This window comes from Equus quagga, chromosome 9 (assembly GCF_021613505.1).
Source record: "Equus quagga isolate Etosha38 chromosome 9, UCLA_HA_Equagga_1.0, whole genome shotgun sequence".
Taxonomy (NCBI): Eukaryota; Metazoa; Chordata; class Mammalia; order Perissodactyla; family Equidae; genus Equus; species Equus quagga.
The window spans coordinates 61,321,306-61,344,003 of NC_060275.1; the positions used below are offsets into that span (position 1 = coordinate 61,321,306).

General features: G+C 42.1%; 1 protein-coding gene across 8 annotated transcripts in view; it reads right to left on the reverse strand.

Moving 5' to 3' along the window:
* PTPRM (protein tyrosine phosphatase receptor type M) overlaps window positions 1-22,630 on the reverse strand; it is a 773,187-nt gene extending 750,557 nt beyond the window's left edge. For 4 of the 8 annotated variants that reach the window (XM_046671284.1, XM_046671281.1, XM_046671282.1 and 1 more), the window contains exon 1: window positions 22,087-22,630. In XM_046671284.1, coding sequence (XP_046527240.1) covers window positions 22,087-22,159 — 73 coding nt within the window. In that variant the 5' untranslated portion in view covers window positions 22,160-22,630. The remainder of the gene's footprint in view (window positions 1-22,086) is intronic. The other 4 variants (XM_046671289.1, XM_046671288.1, XM_046671285.1 and 1 more) reach the window with 2 other exon arrangements.
* Window positions 22,631-22,698: the final 68 nt, after the last annotated feature.

The following is a 22,698-nucleotide window of genomic DNA, read 5'->3' on the forward strand; positions in this document are numbered from 1 at the left end:
AGTCAATAACTTCAAATCAAACAATAGGCTGCTAAAATGTTTTACTCAGAGTTCTGTTACTGTTGCAATCATGCTGAATAATAAACTTCAAACTTTTTTGGGAAAGGAACACAAATAGGTGCATATAAGCAATGGGGGACACAGTCAGAGCGCCCAGAGGTCAGCATTAATACCTCCCCATCTACTCTCCCCGTGCCCGCTGCTCAAAGCGTGGTAAGCATTCCTGGGTGCCGAATTCATCTTCCCTACCTGCTAAAGAAAGCAGCTGCCAACCATGGTTTTTAAAAATTAGTATATTTCAGGTTATTATCTTTAGTTTTCAAAATAAACATGGTTCAATTATATTTTCTGAAATTGTTTTTCTCTCTTTCTTTAAGCACAGAATACCTGTCTGGTGTCTAAATATAAACACAGGCAACCAGAATTAAAAATCTAGCACTCTCAAAATTTTGTTAATTCTTACCCATTTCCTTTCCCCCAAATAAAAGTGAATCCTAGGAGATCTAAATAAAAAAGAACAAGCTGGCTCTCATTCTCTCTCTCTGTCATTAATGGTGTTTAAACATACAGCAAGGAAGCTGTTTCACGTGCTTTAGAGTATTCTCTGAATTTTTAGCAGTGGGGATTTCAATCTGTGTTGTATTTGTTGGGGGGCTCAATTACAGCACAGACTCACTTGTTAGCCTCACTCATCCTTTCTCCCCCACTCCCTCACTGGCACGCTGCTTCCCCAAGCTCTGTGATCTAATTCTGCACAAAGGCTTAATAAGGTTGTAGAGATTTAATACATTTAGGAGTGTTGCTCACAAGTTAACCAATCCATTAACACTCCAACAAAGAAACAATTCCAAAGGAAAAGCCAGCCAAACGAGGATTAGAAGACAACTGGCTAAGGGTACAATCTGTTTAAAAAGTCACATTGCAATACATTTTCACACATGCACTTATATGTGTTGTGTTTTATACATTTCAGAGCAAAGAAAAATAGAGGTAAATTATGTCATCTGAGAAGTTTCCTCTTTCCCTGTTGGGTTTCTAGAAGTAGGAGATGATCACCGACTGCTCTTTGTCTGTTCATACCCACAAAATCATCACAGTTCTTCATTGAACTAAATACTCTTGGATTCAACTCTTACATAATAACTATTTGAAATAATTTTCATCATAAGATGGATATATGAACACACAGAAGGAAATCGGGTAAATATAGAAAAATTAAAAAGAAAGCAAAAATATCAATAAAACCCCATCCAGAAATAACCACTATTAATATTTTGGCTTGCATTTTATACATTTCCATAGATTTTTAAATAAACCTTTCAAATCATTAAATAAAACTTGCATTATCCTATACTTATGATTTTGTCACCAGTTTTTACCCAATATGTGATGATCTCAAGTCCTTTAATATTCTTCTTTGTCATGATTCTTAGTGACTGCATGGCATTCTGTTATACACCATGACTTAATTCATTCTCTACTGGTGGGTATTTAGGTTGTTCCTAATTTTTCACCACTCTAAATAAAGCTTTGATGAACACGCTTTCAGGGGATTCTCTGTACATATCCACTCTTATTTCCTTAGGAGGAATTTATCATATTTTAATAAAGTCCCACTCTTTTTGCATCCCAATGCTCCAGGGGTATACAATCTACTTTAGAGACCTGTGCTTTAGATGACCCATCACTGGAAACAACCACTGGCCAATGGGTTTACCTCGGATTACTCACCACCTTGCCATCTTTTTCAGACCCACGCAAAGCATACTATAAATATCCTTATGTAGGAAAATTACTAAAATACTTACTAGATGCTAGTGTTGTATTTTCTGAAAGAAATTTAAAGGAGAAATTTGACTTAATATTAGTAAAGGCATATGAGCTTCATCATTTTCCTAAGTAGCGCATTATAAAAGATTTGCTGCCTTGCTTTAGGACTCAGGGAAAACTGAGCCCCGGCTTTCTCTAGGGCCTAAACAAACCATTTAACCTGTGCTTCAAGATCTTTGTAATGAGATAATTCCCACCCACTTCCCATGAAAGCAACATCAGAGAGACCACACAGAGTGAAGAGGGAATCTCAAACCATCAAGCACCTTGGACACACAGGCCATTTCAAGCATCTCTACAGCTCCCCATGCTGCTTGTTCCCTCAAAGTTCTGCTGCCGGGAAGGAGGTGAGAATTCAACTGGAAACTGTTAATTGTCTGGAAGATTTAGTAACATAATAGGAAACTAATTTTTTCGCAAGAGTCTTTCAGGTCAAATTGATTCTTTCAGGTCAAATGAGTTTACTCCATCATTTGGTTTTCATACAATTATTAATAACTTATAAGCTTAAGCCCTAATATCTAAATTTTTTGAAGTCATAATGACGTGTTTCAATTCAGAAGGGGTGACTGAAGCAGAGAGACAAAAAGTATTTGCCAAAGTCACAGACTAAGTCAAGACCAGAATACCAGAGTTCACCAGCTGGGTTTCTGCCTCCTTGTGTTGGGGATTTGGGGGAAACAAACAGGGGGAACACAGAGGAGTTTCAGGGCAGTGAAAATAGTCTGTATAATGCTATACTGGCAGATGCATGTCATTATACATTTGCCCAAACCCATAGAAGCTATAACACCCAAGAGTGAATCCTAATGTAAACTATGGACTTGAATGATAATGATATTTCAATGCACGTTGATCGATTGTAACAAATGCACCACTCCAGTGGGGGATGTTGATAATGAGAGAGGCTGTGCATATGGGGGCAGGGGGTATAGAGGAAATCTCTGCACCTTGCTCTTAATTTTGAATCAAAACTGGTCTAAAAAATTGTTTTTTTAAAAACATTAAGGTCTCTATTCAGAAAGATAAAAGCTACAGACTCCTTGCCGTAGGACCCTGCCCCATCATTTCTGGTGTTGGTGTGAAAGTCCTAAAAGAGTCACAGAGCAAGGGACCTCTGCAGCTACAGGAAAATTAAGACGTACACAGAGCTGATGGGGGAAAGGGCACCAATTTCCATCCTAGCATCAAGTAGGTTCTTCTTTCCTGTCTGCCCTTTCTCAACAGACCTCACACCTTACAAAAGGAAGGCACACCTCTCAGTGTAAGAACCTCCACAGCAGCCAAGAAATAATGTGCGCCATTGCTCTCAAGGCAGCCTTCTTTAGTGATTAATCAAACAGCAGACACTCCCCGTAGGGCTTCATGTCTTTCCCTGTCATGTCCATATTTCATTTAAGGGTAGAACAATGTACTAGAGATAGAATATTTAGCCCTTGTGGAATGTTATAAAGTCAGGTATCTTACAGAATTTAAGGACCACACATCTTCCTTCCCTTGACTGTAAAGAACTTTTTTCAGAGCCAAAGAATTGGTGAAATTAAAAAAAAAAAAAAAGATGACATTCATAAATACAAATTTACAAAAAATTACTTTTAAATGTACCTAAATGTAATGCTCTTTTAAGCATATATATTCACATTCAAATATGACAACAGCTGGAAATAAAAGAACCTGCAAACAACTGAAAGTGTAGATGTTCCTGACACTGATTCTTATATAACTGCAATGCTTTCCAAACTGTTCAAATTATACAGAAAAAATTCACAAATAAAAATCCATGAGATTTAGTTTATATTCAGTGTGTATTATACAGTAATACAGTTAAAATCCAATTTATCAAATATTTATTTATGAAGTAATTTTTTCAATGAAAGTCAACCCTCATGTTATAAAATATTTAATATTTGCTAACTCTTATTATCAAAAATATGCTACATCAATGTGCTGCTGTGTCAATTTATTTTGAGAAGCATATACCTCTCTTTTATTAAATACATAGGAAAAGTTGGATCCTGATATCTTCAGAAACTGATGCAGTTATTTCTGAAAGTATGTCATGATTCTTATTTAATTATTCCTGGAAGTCAAACGCCAGAGTTCAAAACACACATTTACCAGAAAAACAGCATGCTTTTTAATTGCAATCCTTACTTTATAATACCTCATAATTTTAGGTGCTCATTGTATTACATTAATAAGAAACAGAATAGATTTGCCATGGTTTTATAACTTATTAAAAATATATAATTAATTATATTAAATTTACATCATTTTAAACTTGGCTAACCTGCTTAAATAATTTATCATATCATTTCTTTTTGCTGTTTTTTTCAAGTTTTCCTCAAAACACAAATTAAACACTTATCTGAAATTAAAAACTAAGTTAGACCTTTTCTGATAAAAAGTAAGGGGGATTAGACTGACAGCTTTGATGAGGACTGCTGTGCTAACCAGATCGTATGACAGATACTTTTCATTCACTGATTAGCGTAAATTTTCACCTCTAAGGTTTGACCAAAAAATTTACACATATACACTATATATACACATTTATATAATATATACGTATATTTAAAGCAAGCACTGGCCAAAGTGTATTAAAATTCTTTCTGTTTTCAAAAACATTTCTGGATATTTCTGCATTTCTGGGTTAAACATGGTGGCTTTAACTTAAAAAATAACAGGTGTACTTAACAGTTACTGAGGAATCTGGGTTTACTCAGCCTGCTTGGTTTACTTCTCAGCAAATTAGAAGGTGCATGACTGGATGACAAATCCTTTAGAGACTAGTTGGTTTAAAAGTTTTTGCTTTGAACAATTCTGAGAATGAAACTAATCAAACTGTCAACTATAGGTCATTAAAAATAATTTCTGATGCTAGACCTCAATGTGCATCTGGCAAGAAACGTGGAAAGAATTCAAAGTGGCACTGCTACACAAAACTCCTCTGTGCTATCTACCTATGTACAGAACAAGTTTCCCAGCACACATTTATACAAGTGAAAATCGGAAATAGAATCAACTGGTGTTTAACCCTGTTTAGCAGTAGGTAAAATCTTTCAACATATACATGAGCTAATTTTTAAAACTCCAGTTGATTTCTGAAATACTATTCCAGTAAATTTTAGCAATGATTCGATTGTATACTAATAATTTTAGTGATAACTCAGATAAAATTTAGCACACAGAGCTTTATGAGTCCATAAAATTAAAGATAGAATTTTCAATTTCATACCTATTTTTGTTGCAGAGAAGTTTGATAAGTAATCACTAAAAGACTTTCAAGCTTAAATATGTTATAATAAGATTCTATAGGAAAATAAAATGTAAATACGAGTTCAAGAAGAAAAATTATGCTGGTAAAATTTCTCTCAATTAAATAAAAGCTTGTTCGTGTAATTTTAAATGGACAATGGAGAGTATCAAATCCTTTTGGGATCTGGAGTCTGTTTCTGATGGATGCCTTTAAAAGACTTTTTTTAAGTTTTATCTTAAAATGTCAATATTTACCATAGTGCGTAAAATCCCTCCTTCTCAAGCTTATAAACAAATGATGCAAAATTTCAGATCTGAACTTACCAATGTACAAGGAAGTGTCCAATTTTTTTAAATTCTTCAGTTGGATTCCCAAGCATAAAAGTCAGAAGACTACCCACAGGCAATGCCCCACAGATGCTGGAAGTGAGCAGCAGTGGCTCCTTGCTCAGGAAAGCCATGTCACTAGAGTAGGAGCCGTAAAGCACTATCTGTCCCTAGTTTTGTCCCAACCCTAGCAGTTTTGCTGGTTATGTTACAACACAGTCTCCAGAATGATAAACGCATCCGCTGAACTCTGTTTTGAGTCATCCTCCAAAATAGAAAGACGAGCCCAATAAATGTCCTGAGAGCTGGTGTTCTCCTCCGTTCCTTCATCTTGTTATGCAGGGGCCCGTGCCCTTCACACGCGAAGCATCCGTGCACCCTCCATGGACTCTTAGATAACCCATCAAAAGTGTCACACACAAAAAGATTCAGGGTCTTGAAACAGAGGCAGGTTAAGTTCCTGGTGTGTGAAGAGTGATTCTAATTGTATCTGATATAAAGACCTGGCAGGCTCTGCGGCTTAGCGGCTTCAGATATGGGCTGATCAAATTCAAGCCTCACCTCTGCCCTTGCAACTTGTCTGAGCTTGGTCGCTTTGCTGGTTACTCTGAGCTCATTTCCCAGCCTGTAAACTGGGGGTAATTTAGGTGGTTATCAGTATTAAATCAGGTAATACACTTAAAAAAGCACTTAAAATAATGCCCAACATTTTAAGTATCCAACAAGCATTAGTTGTCCTTTTGTTACGTTATAAGTACTTCTACCCTTAAGTCCTGCTGTGCTGATTAGAAATATGGTAAATAGAGCACCAGCCCACCAGCCAGGTGCCTGATGCAGACATGGTGCTTACGCTTTGATCTACCACTTCTCTCTGTTCAGATCAACACTCACTGTCTTGACTACACCCTTCAGAGGACAAACAGGATGGCTAGTAGCCCGTCCACTGGCTATTCCACCACAGTAAGAGGATGATGGTCAGTGGGATATAGATACTTGTGTAGTTCGCCACTTTCATTTAAAATCCATCTATTACAGGAGATGCAGATGAAGGAGGGGAAAAAGGAAAAGAAAAAGAGAAAGCCTTGGAATGTGATATCAAGCACAGGGATAAAAGAAGCTACGTTTCTGATTCCTGAACCTTCCCTAACACCTCACACTTTTCTAACTTCTGGCCTAAATCCCATCCCTCACAAAGTCATCCTTAAATACAGTAGCAACTACCATCTACCGCATGGATACAGAAGGGAAAGACACCAAGTCTCCAACAACATAATCTTCTAATTAAAAAAAAAAACTATGACACGTTTGCTCTCCCTCTGCATCTACTCTAAGTAGATGGCCACTACCTTCACCAACTCACTTGCTTAGGAGGCATCCCATTTTAAGAGGGGAAAAAAAGACCATTTAAAGCCAATATTTAGAGGTCTCTTGTCTCCCTTTCCTCTGAACAGTGCCCACTTTGCATTGGCACCCTGCAACCCCACAGCCCGCCCTGCAAGGGCCTGCATGCTGACCCCTGGAGAGCCTCCCCTCAAAAGGCGTCCTTCCCACAGACTCAGCTTCCAGCACTTTTGCTGGGCCAGCCCTCAGCTCAACCCATGTGCCCCTCAAGTTCTTCTGCAGGCTCCTGTGAGCCAACCATCTTCTTGGACATCCTTACATCCTCAGCACCCAGCACAGCGAGGCCCCAGGCCCTCAACACAGAGTTCACCAAGCAGTCCTCTCCAGCAGAAGGTGTGGCCTCTTCCTATGGCAGGACTTCATCTTGCCTCATTTCACTCTCAGTCCTCGATGATTATTTATTTTCAGAAAAGAATACGCCTTGCAAACAACTATTTTTTCCAATCACTGAGGAGTTCTCACTCCTGTATTCAGTTTTAGTCTCTAGAACTGAGGCAGGAAGGAATAATCTTGGGGTACAAGCGGTGGTCCAGAATAGAATAAACAATATGCATTCAGAAAGCATCCCAAAAGGAAAAAAAAAAATGCTACTTAAATTTCCCATTTACAAAGAGACAGAGAACCACCACCTGGTGGCTGGAGCTTTTTTATTTTCAGTAAAAGTAGGCTAGGAGAAGGGTCGCAGGGGCAGAACGAGGAGCACAGGGTAGCTCCACAGAATGTCTTGACTCCAGCTGAAATCCTAAGAAACAGCAAACCAAGGGGCGCAACAGCAAAGGTGGCTCACCCGTGGCGAGGACTTTTTAGCTGAGAAAGCAATTTTTAAAATTATTTCATCTGATCCTCATATCTCTTTAGGCACTCGAAGCAGTTATTATAATATCCATTTTATTCTTCTGGGACTTAAGTCACAATTAGAAGAGCTGACCCCAAGCATGCCAGACGGAAGCAGAACCAAACATCAGAACCTAAGGTCAGTCCCGGGACCTCCCTCTTCCTTAACAATGAACAAACCATCTCATCTGACCTCCAGCTGCTCAGGAATCTTTCAAAAATAAGTACTTATGTATATATTTGCATCTGTTGACAATGATCATCATTTCATAAATGACTTTCACAAAAAAATCTAAATCCATAATTTTAAAAAAATCACTCTGAAAAATGCTAATTCTCTTAATATTCACTTACTCTACTTTTAATAATGCACAGTTATTTTGCTTATTTTCCCCCAATGATGTTGCAAAAAAAGTGATTTAAATAAGCAAAGTACATAACCACTGTAGACTATTCTATACCAAATACTTCTTTCCCGTGGTGACTACAATTAGCCCCGACTCATTGGATTCTAAGTCCTTCAAATACGGATCTACATGTTTTCTGTGCCTTTGTCCAACCTCAAAAGAAAATGCAATTTGCTCCAAAGAAGGTGATTAACATCAAACTCCAAAGGCCTGACCACTTCGACCTGGAGTGGCAGGTCTTCAAACAAATTATCACCGACATTGGTGGCATTTGCCCAAGACCACTGACGCACACACACAAGAGACTTACAAAGGATCTTTCCCTTTTCACCTCAATCAGATATCCAGATGCTAAACACAAGAAATTACAAAAACACATTCTATCTAGAGGATTTGAAACCACGGAGAAGACAACATTCTGCCCCCCTCTGTTCATTAAAAATATGGACAATGTCTAATCAATTAATTTCATCCAAGTTACTCAGAAGCTAAGAACTTCTTCTAATTGACTATTGCAGAGGGCAGCAAAATAGCAGTAGCGACAGTGCACTGCTGGGCTATGCCAACTTTACAATTGTTTTTAACATCAGAATAAGAAACTGTACCAAATACTTAAGCACACTTAAAAATTATGACGGGCCCAAGAGGCAGGGAGAGGAACAGAGGCTTTGGGCCCAAGAAGCACTGGAGGAATGGAGCCGTTTGGGGTCCACAAAGAGCTGTACTCACTGTCTGTGTGACATCCTGAAATGTGTAGGGCCTCAGTCCTATAAACCATAAAATGACAGTGCCACCACATTCTCCGTATAGGATTGCTTTGGTAGTAAACAACATGTAAAGGAATCAACACCCAGGTGGCACGCAATATTCCTTTCTCCTCTTCCCTTGCCCCTGGGAAGCCAGAGGAAATAGCGGCAAGTTTATGAACTGAATTACAAAAGGAAGAAAACCTGAGGCTGAGTGAACCATACCCTTTGGGGTTTTCAGACATAAATGGAACACACAAGGCAATGACTCAAGGTTACTCCATGGTCATAGGGCTCTACCAGCAACAACAGCAGCTCTTACAGACCCGGCACCGGGTTTTCCATAGGATGACAAAGGAGGGAGACATCATCCCCTCTTTAGAGATGAAGACACTGGCCTCAGAGAGGCAACGTGACTTTCACAGCTGATAAATGACACAGCCAGGATGAGAACTCAGGTTTAATCAGTCCACAATCACCTTCAGAATACACCCAGAGACATGATAGTTTGTATAAGTCTCTTTTTATACAGTCGACTATCATATTTGATCTCTGAAGTAAATCTATGAATCAGAATGCCACTGAATAACCCTATTTACAGATGAGGAACTGAATTCACTCAGGTTAAACAGCTTCCCTCTCAGAGGACAGTAAGCGGCAGGGTGGGCCCTTGAATGCAGGTCTTTTAAACCTAAATTCCTTTTTCTCATGCTGCCAGTGATGTCCCAACAGTGTTCTGCAAAGCAGAGGCGTCTCAGAGCACAGGTGCTGGGTCCTGGCAGACCCCTGCGTGGCACCAATTCTCTACCTCTCCTTGTAGCCATACTCTTTACAATGTGGTCCCACAGCCCCACACACCAAGGGGTGAGACCTGTTTTTTCTACCTTTGATTCTAGCCTGGCCTTTGACTGGCTTTGACCAGAAGAATAAGGTGAAAGTGACAATGTGCCCTTCCCAAGCATGAGCCAAGAGGGCCCAGCACACTTCTGCTCTTTCTTTGGAAAATCTTCCTGCTAGAGAATGAAGGACCACATGGAGGAGAGTGCAGTTGTCCCAGCCAAGGCCATCCTAGACCAACTTGCATCGAGCTAACCCCAAAATATCAAGAGAGCCCAGCCAAGCTCAGCTGAGTAGAGACACGTACATAAAGTGTAGTTTAGACAAGCAGACGTCCTATGGAACATAAAAAATAGTAAATGCTTGTTGTTTTAAGCCATCAAGTTTGGGGGTGGTTTGTTACACAGCAATAGCTAACCATTATACCTTGTTTCCCAATTTGTAGAGTCACTTTTTTAATCCGCCCACATAAAATTTTGCTTAACCAAAAGATTTTGATGCTTTAAAAAATAAAGTAGAGAACTAGTGAACTAGGCCATAATAACCTCCCTACCATCTTCCCACTCCAGTGTTCTTCACTTTTAGTGAGTTACGAATGTGTTCCATGGTGTCCTAGGAAGTAACGGAAGTGCGCACACACTAAAGTTGTATCCAGAACACTAACTCAGATGTTAAGGTTTGGAACTCATTTATTTTCTGCCACCACCACCTAGTTCCAAAAGATTTAATGCATTTATAATGGTACATAAAATGCTGCAAGATAAATTAGAATGAGTTGAGAAAAGTGAAGAGAAGACTAAGAATCAGGCCAGGAAAAGGAACCAGAAATGAGGTCCTCCTGCAAAGATGGTGGCTCTGGGCGTTTTGTTGCTTTTTGCCCAGCCAGCATCCACTCTCTTCAACAGGTAACAGTATCCATCTTTCCATGGAGAAACCTCCACTTCCCCACTCTTATTCCATGTGGTTCACGTGGGCTGACCACATGCCTCGTCCAGTGGGTGGGTCAAGCAGAGCATGAGGTCAAAGAGGAAGCAGGTGACATGAGCCACTCAATGAGCCCAACAGCAGGAGTGGTTTGTACCACTGGGGGAGAGAATCTCTCTTTTCACCGGGCTTGGAGCTGGAGGATTCAGCTTGTAACCCCTCAGAAACATCACACACAGAGAGGAAAGATGCTTAGAGAAGAGTCAGAACTCCATGACTGCACTGAGCCCCCGGACCAGCCGTGCCCATCCACAGCCTTCTCTGTCATAAGAGCCAACCAATTCCCTGTTTGATGAAGGCCAGCTTTGACTGAGTTCTTCTGGTTGGAAAAATTCTAACTACTACAAAACACACATTTGAATCTGGCTTTCTATCAGCCAACATAAAGAGGAAAACTTGATGGGTTATACAATTTGCTATGTCCACAAGAAGAAACTAGCTGCACAGAAGAATCACCTTTTCCTGGAACTAAGACCTGGAAAGAAATCTCCCCAGAGGATCAGTATAAAAATTCTACATCGTATAATAAGACCTCATTCAGCATCTCTGTACCAGACACAATACTCCACTGAACTGCTTTTGCTTAGGCGCACCTCCACAGAGGTGTATGGCATCAAATCAAAGTGCAAATCAGGACAAGGCAACTGCACCTGTGCGCCTGGGGCTGGGAGATCTAACATGGTACACATACCCCATGCTCAGATGGCTGGACTATGCTAGGAACGGAGGCAGCTTTACCTGCCAAAGCTTCCATCAATTCTCTCAGCCAAGCTTTAAGTAGCTCCTGGTCAGCAATAGGTTTGACAATATCATACTCTCTCAGCACACAACCTAGCACATAATTAGTGCTCCAGTGAGTTATGGTTATGGTGAATATGGTTATCACTTATTACTATCAATTCTAAGGGCCTGAAATAAGGCTTACCTCTGTTGCCAATATTTAAGTAGAAAATCACACCTAAACAGTCTAGTTGCTGCAGAGCCTCTGGTGGCACCTGTTAATGGCCGCGTGTGAATGGCACATATGTATGTGTAGTTACATTCTCAAGTGGAGAGGAAAAGAGTGAGCTTCATTTGTGCCTATCCTGGCAAAGGCAGCCTACGGCAAATGTAGGAAGCATCTAAAATCTTTCAGACATCCCTTCAAATTGACTCCATTTTAACAAGCAACTTCATGCTATATCAGGCAGACTGGACCCAATGTTCTAGACATCTCTCCCATCATCTATCCAAAATGACCCATTGATCCACATCTCATTCTCTTACACCATGCTATTTGACAAACTAATTTGAACTAAGATGACAATCCTCATACTCTTTAAGTGACTGGAGAGACCTTATAGATACTTGCATCACATGTCTTCATTTTACAAGTGAGAAATCTGACATCTAAGACGTCAACTTATCAAGGTGACAGCTAGTTGGGGATGTCATATTTAAGATGACTTAATGAGCCACCTCTCCCAGAGACGACATTTCAATAAGCACCTTTCTTCCTTGGTCAAAATGATGAGCTAGTAGAAATTTCAAGTGCTTTAACAGACTGGTATGCCCATTTTGAGGTTCGTGAGTATTTTAGGAACTACAACCACCAAAATGCCAAGATTCTGGCCCATGCTTATGGGGCCCCTGAGACCAGTAATTCTACAGTGTCCATATGTTTTAGCGAACATGAGATAAAGGAATAAGTGCTGGAAAATAATCTTCCCAATATCATCTTGTCTCATGATCTTCTCTGAATGAGTCATCTAAAAATGTGGGCTTATATCTACAAACATAAAGATCTAAAATCATCTGTGTTCAGATTACTCTGAAATGTCTTTATTCTTTCACTATAATATCCTAAAAATTCCAGATTGATATCACATGTACTAGAGGCCACCAACTTGGAAGATGGATATGAAGCAGATAAGCTTCTATAAAATACCTTGTTTCACAATTCATTTTCTCTTCTGACACCAGAAAGTCTCTGCTTCATAAAAGAAATACTCTCTAGTCAATTATAGTTTGATATGTAAAAATTCATGTAATGATCCTCAGATGCTTTCTTAACACAGTCAAAGAAGATGTGATAAATTCTCCAAAAGGCAGGGTCTCCGAGTCATTGCTAAGTTTTTACCAGCGATCTTTCAACTTGAATTAGCATCAAGATCATCTGAAGTGTTTCTTTACCAGTTTCTGCGGCCCTAATCCAGAGATTCTGACTCAGGAGGTCTATGGGGCGAGGAATCTACTTTTTTCACAAGAGCCACAGGTGACTCCAACACAGGTGTCTAACACTACCTTCCACGGCAATGAGTAGCGCTGGCTTCTCACGGCCAATGGCCAATTCTCATGGTCAATTCTGAGGTGATCATTTTGCATTTTCGGGGGAGGGGGTTCTTTTAAAACATAATATTGGCCATATATTTATAACATATATATGCATATAACAGCATCTACATACATACCACCTATACAATCTCCAGGCACAACTATCAAGGCCTTGGACCCAGAAAGGGGACTTACTGGTTTGAACCGTATGAAACTGCCAATATGCAACTCTTTCTGACTCACAAAAACAGCAAATTCATATGGTTAAACCTACAATGGACATGGATGACGGCAGAACAGACCGATCCCCTCTTTTCCTCACAACTGAACAGAAGCAGCCTTGTCACCTCAAGAGGCCTCCTAATCCTGCAAGGTATTTTTCAAGAAAAGAAAACTGAGGCTCAGAAAAATTAACATCCCAAGGCCACACAGCTGCTCAGTGGTAAAAAGAGAATTCAGACTTAAGCGTACCTGACCTGCCGGGGGCTCTGCCCTCTCTCACGGCGGCTCAGTGGTAAAAACAGAATTCAGACTCAAGCGTACCTGACCTGCCTGGGGCCTCTGCCCTCTTCCCATGCCCTGGGCACCCCACAGCTGACGTCAGGGCTTTAACACACTCCACTTGTTCAAGTCCCTCTGTGACTGGGCAGGTCCCCCACTCCAAACCTGCCAAGGGTCAGTAACACAGGACTCTCCAAGAGCTTCCCCCAGGGCTCCCCGCCCACTGAGCAGTGCCGCACAGAGGGGAGGGACTCTCTAAAAAGCCACCCAAATGGGATGAAGATGGTAACTAGGGCAAGAACCCCCATGACATACATACACGACATAATGCCAATGGATGACAACTGTGGAGATTTTACACCACAGCAGTCAGGATTTCAAAAGCCAAGCAAGTGGAGAACACAGTTTATAAGACTGTTGTCAGAGTAGCCTCTTTTTTATCAAGTTTCATCCTTTGAGAGTATACCACACCAAACGAAAAGGACCGAGAGCACGCCAGCTACACTGAAGATGAGCCAGATGTTAACAGGATGGAGTCTGAGCTCTGTATGGGTACACCTAATAGCATTCCACGTCAGAAATAAAAACTGCAGAGATACTATATGTTACTCCCTGTCACGGAACCTGCTTACTAGGGAGTCCACGCTTCTTTTAAGATACCAGCAACTAAAATCAAATCCCCTAGAGTTGAGGCATGATAAATCTACCACATGGGGAATTTTTTCTTTAGTGATCAGTATTACATCAAAATTCTACTTTATGGCAATAACTGATTTGTAAATTTTTATTATACATGATAAAATTACAGGCTTACTTTTACATATTTAGCAAACAAAAGGTAACACTTTTTCCTTTAAATTTAGCAACTGAATATCTACACGCCTACAAATTGCTAAGGGTACCAAGCACAAAACCCACAATCTGGGCCTATCGTTAAGGTTATTACAAATGCTCAAAAAAGTCCAACTTGATGGAAAGAAGAAAAAAAAGTCCAGCAATAAGCAAAAATAATCTGATTTTTTTTTCTGTAAGGGAACATCTTTCAATCATTTGTTCATTCATTCAACAAATATTTATTAAGTGATAACTACATGGTAAACACTATTCAGTTATTTGATTTTATACATCATCAGTATTTATTTTAACAGGAATGTTTTAGACCACTTTTCTATCTAGAGAGAATACGACAGTGAGTCAATTTTAAGCACGTGGCTGTGACATGATTTAAAGTACCTCAAACTATACCAACTGAGAAGAGAGATCAAATAGGATCCATCAAAAATGGACTATAAAATGGTGTGGTCCAATGTCCTTTCCTAGACTGTCAGAAGCCCACCTTCGAGTCTGTTCTGATTCCACCTCTGGAAGCAGGAGAAGCAATGGGGCCTCTGGCTTCCACAGTAACCTGGACTAAAACATATTCTTTTCATTGGATGCGATTAATCTGCTTTTTGCATACTGAATAGGAAAGAGAGATTAAAATAAATATTCACCCATCTGAAAACAAACTGATGCTCTATAAGCTTTTATGCTTTGCAGCCCATGAAAACTCAATGCTTCACTTCTGCTTAGGCTGCCATACTTTATTTAAAAGTATGATTTATTTAAAATCTTTCTGTTAAATGGTGGCTTTTTTTTCGAAAGGAGGTTCTAGAACTGTATCCTTCTGGACCAGTCTTTGACAACTCTTACTCTTTCTCTCTTGCACCGCCCACAGTCATCGCTCTTTCACCACAAGGTCCCTCTCCTTCCCTGTCAGCCCCAGTTCGAAGGTAAGCCGCACAGCCTTCTCTTGGATCCTCCACCCTTCTCTTGCTTTCAATTCAGGGCCCAACATTTGTGCTTCATATAAAAAGTTTTTAATGAGTCATCAGTCTTCAAAGTTTTAAGCAGGAAAATTGACTGAATCAGATTTCCATGCAAATTTTAACGACTTCCTGTATTATAAACCTAAACTGACAAGACTGCAGAAGTAATCTCTTGCAAATGTAAGTGCAGTACACAAGCCACTTCAGGTGGATGTTACACACCTACAAATGGCCGTTCACGCACTGCCTCTTCTGGTCTACTAAAAGGCCTCATCGAGAGGGCCCCAATGGTTAATATGAACTCTTACTTCGTTGGCAGAAATACAACTTCTTCCAATTCCACTGCTATATATAGAATAGCAGTTTATGTTTTGATACAGCAAAAAGAACAAAGAAAAAATGAGAAAGATAATAACAGAGGCGTTTAAAGTTGTCTTGGGGTCAGTGCTGAACTACAACAAAGTAAATTACAACTACGACTAGTGGAACAAGAACTTCCACTACAGAATGTAACGTTACAATACAGAGTTAGGGACCCGCACACAGGCGCCCTCCTTCAGCGGGAAGTGGATGAGTCCGGGAAGCCTTCCGTGGGTAAGGCTGGGCCTTTCCCGCCCCAGGCAGGTGGGCTCAGGGATGCAGCTACACCTAGCGATCAGCTGCATGTCACAGCAAGAGGAACAGGAAGCAGGTGGCTAGCCTGCCTTGGAAAAGCACTCTGCGACAGTCTCTGAATTCAGTCTGGTAACATTTTTAAGATAAATTTGTTAAATGACATCACAATCACTTTTATTTACCTCGAGGTTTAAGTGATGGAGATGCAATGACTGTCTTTTGCCCATAAAAGAAAAACAAGGCTCTGTTTAGGATATACACTGTTAGTACTTTAAAGAGATACATAATGAAAAACTTTGATTTTCTATCGGGAGGGTGAGTTTATCACCAAGGCAAAGGTTCACAATTTCCACATTAAAATTCCAAATTTTACGTACATCAATTTCCAGTTCTCTCCTAAGAAAATCCTTCTTTCTTTTTATTTCAGTGGATTTTGAAACTTCTAATAAATGGACAACTTTTCAAAGTATGGTAACTACATCTTTCTTTGTCCATTACCACCCCAGCGCCCCCTCCCAGAAAGGGGCCTTACGAACAGTAAGTGCTCGATAAATATTTACTTGAATTAAAGGCATTATTTGAATAGGCACATTGGGACATGTGCTTATCACAACAACCAACAAATATCTTCTATACACAATATCAACCCAGAGAAATTTCTAACGGCCAATCATTACTGCAAAATTTAATTAAAACTTTATGTTTTGGTACCTAAAATTACAGAAAACTTTTCTCATTTAAGCTTTACAACTGGCTGGATCTAATATCTTCCCCAGATAAGACTATTATTTGAAATGTCACACTAGCAGTTTCAGCTAACAGGCTGAGAGTCATCCCACAATCACACCAGCCTGTTCATAATCTTGGCCGTGGTCATCAGGAGGCTAATAAGTGCATGAATATGAATTATATTTTACCCCTAGTTCTCCTTCAGCTCTTGTCAAGAGAGGCTGATCATGTGGTTTGGAACAGTAGTTCTCACACTTTATCAAGCACCAGAATCCCCTGGAGGGCTTGTTCCAATACAGCCTGCGCCCTCCCCCCAGGCTTGCTGATTCAGTAGGTCTGGGCAGGGCCAAGAGTCTGTGTGTTTAACAAGTTCCCAAGCGATGCTGATACTGCTGGTCCAAGGACAACACCTCAAGAACTACTCTTTTAGAATGTTTCTCAAACTGTGGCCACAAACCAGGCTCACCCAGGGATGCTGTGGGACCCTCCATGGATCTTCCACTTCAGAATCACCACGGCTTGACCCCAACAATCAACATGGGAAGGCCTGCTCCAGGTGATCCCTGGGTACACTAAAGTTTTGAGAAGCCCGGGTTTTAACACAGGTGGCCATCAATGCAGGCTCAATACCCACAGGCCCTCCCAAGGCCCCTGAAGCCGCTGAGGGGCAGGATGTCGGCATGATCTACATGCACGTCTATCCCTCTTGATTATCCTCCCTTAACTTTCCATATGTTTCACCCTCAACAGCAAAGGGAGTATAAGGGCAGCAACCCTCCACAGCCAGGATCTCCAGAACTTAGGGTGTTTATGCCTGAGCACACAACCCTTTTCTTGTCATCCTTGTTTTCTTTTTATTTTCTCTCACACACTCCCACCCCTTAATTACGCCCTGGCCTTGCCAGCAGCTCCCCGCCCTCGCCCCAAAAGTGGGGGGACTATAGACTACCAAGGTTGATGACTAAAGCTTTCCTGCTCCCCACCCAATACCAGCCTTGCTTATTCTTCTCTATTGAGTTTTTGGAGCTACAGTGTAAACTCAGGCTCTCTGATGACTAAACTGAAAACCACGGCAGTATTTTAGGAACCTGAGAAGCTGTATCCTCTGATGATGGGAGGTTTACATTATTTTGTAGCTTTTTAAAATGTTTCATTAGTGAGTCAGAAAAACATTAGTAATTAAACCTCCTCTCACTTACAAAGAAGGTTATTAATATGTTGTAGTCATAAAGCTATAAGCACACTTAACATATCAAACTGTAAGGAAGTTTGTAGGAAAGTCGGTTTTCAAAGAGAGGAATCTTAAAAAACACGGTGGACAATACCCTTAAGAAAGATGTTATACTGTTGAAAAAGTATGTAACTACTTATTAAAATGCCTGACCCCTGACTGAACACTATGTCTTGGGATATTTAGATAATACACACTCATTCCAGAAAACTTAATAAAATCTAAAACAAAAACTGAAAGGAAACAATACTTAATCCAAAACATAGTTTCTCTACCAAAAGATATATTCAGACTATGAATTCCTAGAATGGATTACAATTGTTATGGAACTACTAAAATGCAAATAAAGCCACCTATTTTTTATAGAATTATCACAAAAATACTTAAATTCTAAAACCTACATATCCCAAAATGAAAGACTATGCTTTATTCATATAGGGCTTATATAATCTGAAGACATAATTCAGATTACTTGCTCATTAAAGAAAGTTCATTTAGATTTCCTCAGGTCATATACATACTTATCCATATATCACTGTATGTAAGGAAATTCTCTTCTGCAAACCTGTAAAATAGGCCTTGTAAAACATGAGAGACTAAAACCTGTAATTTTCCAGATCAGAACAATTTATTACTCTCAAGAAATATTTCTTTACATAGACCTAACACTAAAAATGTTACAGTAATTTCTTGGCATATTTCTTTCATTTCTTTAAATTTGAATTGTTTTCATATCAATTATCAATCTAGGCAAAGCACCACAAAACTGTAAAATGTCATGACAAGATATTTGAAAAAGAAAAAATAAATCACTCTGCTAAACAAATCTATTCCCACTCTTTATAAAGGGCACTTTAAAATTTTGTATTTTGAAATAATTTTAGACTTACAGAAAAGCTGTAAAAAGAGGACAAAGATTTCAAGTACATGCTCACCTGCTTCCTCTAACGTTTACATCTGACATAACCATAGAATTACCAAAACTAAGAAACTATACATTGGGACAATACTACTAACTAAACTATGAACTTTACTCCAATTTCAGCTATTTTTCCACAGATGTCCTTAAAAGAGTATTTTAAAAAATAAATTTCTCCACAAGAGTCCCACAAGGTTATGTTAGGGATTAATTTGTTCCAAATACTAGAGTGGAAACAAAGGGCCAAATCTGTTTGTATTTCTATTTCTGCAAACCAAAGTGTGCCAAGCAGAACTTAACACATCAGTCCCATTATAATGTAAAACTAAACACTTGGTCACATAATATATTAATAACAACTTGGCTTTGAAGAAATCGGGTCAAAGAGACTGCCAGCTCTTTGGCTTCTCACTTGGAAAAGAGAATTTCAAGCAAAAGTAAAATGACTTAACCTTCTTCCTCACGTCTTACTTGTATACCTTTTTATAAAAGTTATTTTTAATGATCATTAAAAGCCTAGAAGGCAGAAAGTGAACCTCCAATATTTTGCCTAACAAATGAGAAATCATAAAAGTAGAAAGTGATTTTTTTAAATGGAATGTTTATAGTAAATAAAGTCCTCATAGACCAAAAACCTAATTCTTTTCTTTTTTCTTCCAATAAGATTAGCACTCTATTTCTGATGTCTGGCACCCAAATTATGCGTAGTTACCTCCAGAAATGACAAACTGACAATCACATAAATTCCAAAACCATTCCAAAAGAGCATATGAGAATGAGGAGTGCTGCCGAAGGGGAACAACAATGTACCTTGTTTATAAATCTTGGTTATACCAAAAACCTCCACTGATTACATAAAACCTCATGACCGAGTCCACCGGGTGGCCTAAAGAGAACCTGAGTGGAAACTGTCCATTTCAAGGAGGGAAGATGCAAGCTCAGTCTGACTTCTAACAATCACTCCTCTCACCCTCCTGTGTCAGTCATTTCACATACAATTTCAATGTTTCCGAATGATCGGGATTCACATTAATTGTTTATTCAATGAATAGTGAGTGCCTGTTAGGTCTAAGACTCTACGCTAAGTGCTTTTTGGAGACACACGGAGAAAAAAAACTGACTTTGCCCTCAAGAAGTTTACAATCGAGCTCCTGTATCCTTAAAACTGATTTCCACGTCAGGTGAAAAGCAGTCAACTATCATAATTTTTGGAAGAATCATAAAAAGAAATAAGTGCCAGTGCCATCATAATTAACTTTCCCAACATACAAAAAACCTGACTTTTCTAAAGCATTCACCTGTAAAATGCAACATGGAGAGAAAAAAATGTAATGCACTGCACCATATCTGATCCTCACATGCACAAAATTTGCCAACATCAATTTTTTTAAATTTCCACATTTCCAAGCAATCTCTTAGATACTGCCCTTCACGTCCCCTTTACCCGCTAACATCCCAGGATAACCCTAGATTTCCAAATAAAAAGAAAGCACTTAAATTAATGGTATGAAAACTCAAACAAATAGAATGATCCATTTCCCCCAAAAGAAAAAACCTGGCTTTTAGTAAAAGTCTCTTTGGGTTTGACTGATAATTTAAATCAGCCTTAACAAGGACCACAGGTCGCTACTACTAAGCTGAAATCCTTTTTAATGATAAGAGGCCTATGGTTTAAATAAGCTATGTAAATATTCGTTTCCACCCCCTTGCACAGAACTAAAAAGCCATCCAAAAGCTATTTGACACAGCTTAACTTTAAACAAATCCCAGGCAGGGAGTTTGGGATCTTAATAAAGAGAAAGCCATCACCAAGGGCCTCGCATTTGGCTTCTCATCCTAACGAGTCACCTGGCTCTAAAACTGGCCAGTCTGCCCCATAATTCACTAATAGGAAAGAACTCAGGCCCAAATCTGCAACAACTTTCTATCAGAGAGCAGCGCATCATTTTGTTAAGTCCTCTGGTGCACACGCAATTACCAGAAGTTAAGGAAATATCAAACTTAGGAAAAGGGTTTTTCTCTATCAAAGTTGACGGGTGGGGTTTTACAGCACAGAGCAATCAGCCAACTACAAATTCAACTTCATCTCTGTGGCCAACTGTGGTCCAGGGTCCTGCAGCTCCGTAACACAGGAGACACAGCCTTCTGTGCCTGTGTGTACCCTGGACTCCAAGAAGTAAAAAGCTATGTTTCCACGAGCCAGAGAGCCAAACGTCTACACGGTCTAAAACACGCGTTTTACTGTTGGTGAAAGTCTCCTTCATCAAATTAAAAAGAAAAAGTCCAACTTACTCATCCCTCCCGAATAAACAAAGAAATCTATTTTACAACCCAAATTTAAAGCCAAATAGCAAGCTTTTTATTAAAAGAAAAACAAAAAGCCCAGCGCCACCACTGCATGTAGACCTTCATGAAAACTAATACACACAAGAAAGAAAGTGTGCAAATGTGCGACGTTAGCTGTCCATGCACGTGCGCGCTCCAGAAGCCGACGGCGATCCAGAGATCATCGCTGTAACTCCGTGTGGGGCTCGGCCCCTCGCCTGACCCTGGACTCCGTTCCCAGGTCCTCTCCACCAGGAGCTCCCCCGGACTCGGGACGCCCGCGCGCAGGCAGGCACACACGCACACTCATGCACACTCGCACGCACACTGCCAGTCCCCTTGCTGCCCACCTGGGACCCCGGGCGGCGGGGCTGTGCGAACGAGCTGCCCCCGGCCGCGGCGCTCCGCTGGGGGCCGAGGGCGGGGAGGGGGAGCCCGGCGGGCGCAAGGCCGCGGCGCCTGGGGCCTGGGGGCCCGGGCCCTCCCTCTGGGGCGCCGGCTTCCCCCGCTGGGACGGAGGAGGAGCGCTCCCTTCTGCTCTCGGGAGCCAGGTCACCGACCGCAACGGGCTGGGGGCGGCGGCAGGAAGGGCAGGGTGCCGGGCGATCGCAGCCGCCGCCGGGGCTGCGGCCGGGCCGGGGAGATCGCCGCGGGCGCAGCGGGCACCGGCGACCCGGCCCGGCCGCGGCTAGGGGTCGGAAGGACAGCGCAGCGCCCACGCCCGGCGGCCGGCGGGTGCAGCTCCGAACTTCAGGCAAAGTTTTCTGCTGTTCCTCTCGGAGCCGGCCGGGGCCTCGGAGTGGCGGCGGCCGCCCCGCGCAGGAGCCCAGGCCGCGGAGGGCCGGCGCCGAGATGCGGGTCCCGGCTCAGGGGATCAGGCTGGGTGCCCGGCGCCAGCTACACGGCGGGCGCAGTGCCCCCCGCCACCCGCCCTCGGCTCTCGCACCCGAGGGGCTGCCGGCGTCCGGGCCCCCGCTCCGGCCCGCGCGCCCCCGGCCATGGCAGCAGTGGCCCCGCTTACCTGAAAACGCCTCCCCTGCCGCAGTTAGCAAAAGTCCGGCCAAAGTGGCCAGGCAAGTCCCAAGTCTCCTCATGTCGCGGCGTGCGCGCCGGGCCGCTCGCCGGCGGCGGCGGTGGGCGCGCGAGGGCGAAGGGCGGGCGGGAGCCTCGGCTGCGAGGCGGGGAGAAGAGCCGCGTAAACAGCCAGACACACAGGCAGACCCCGAAAGTGCCGGCGGTGGCACAAGTCCGGACTCCAGCGGCGGCGCCGCCAGGGAGAGGCGCCGGGTCCTCCGCCCCTGCCGCCCGCCTCAGTCGGCGTCCGGCGCTGCTGTGAGAGGGAGCGGAGGGCGCGCCCTCGGAGCCAAAATCCGCCCTCCGTGCCGGCGCTGCGCCGCCCTTGCTCGGACCCGAGCCGCCGGCACCCGCCGTGGCCGTGGCTGTGGCCGCACGCGTCCCGCTCGCCGCCTCTCCGCCCGCAGCCCCGAGCCAGCCCCCGGGCGGCGGCGCGCCGCTGGCCGAGCGCGCGCCGGCTCCGCGCGGGGCTCTTGCACCCGACTGACTGGCGCTGCCCCGCAGGCCGGCTGAAGGGAGCGCCCACGTCACGCCGCCCGGCGCCGCCGCGGCCCGCTAG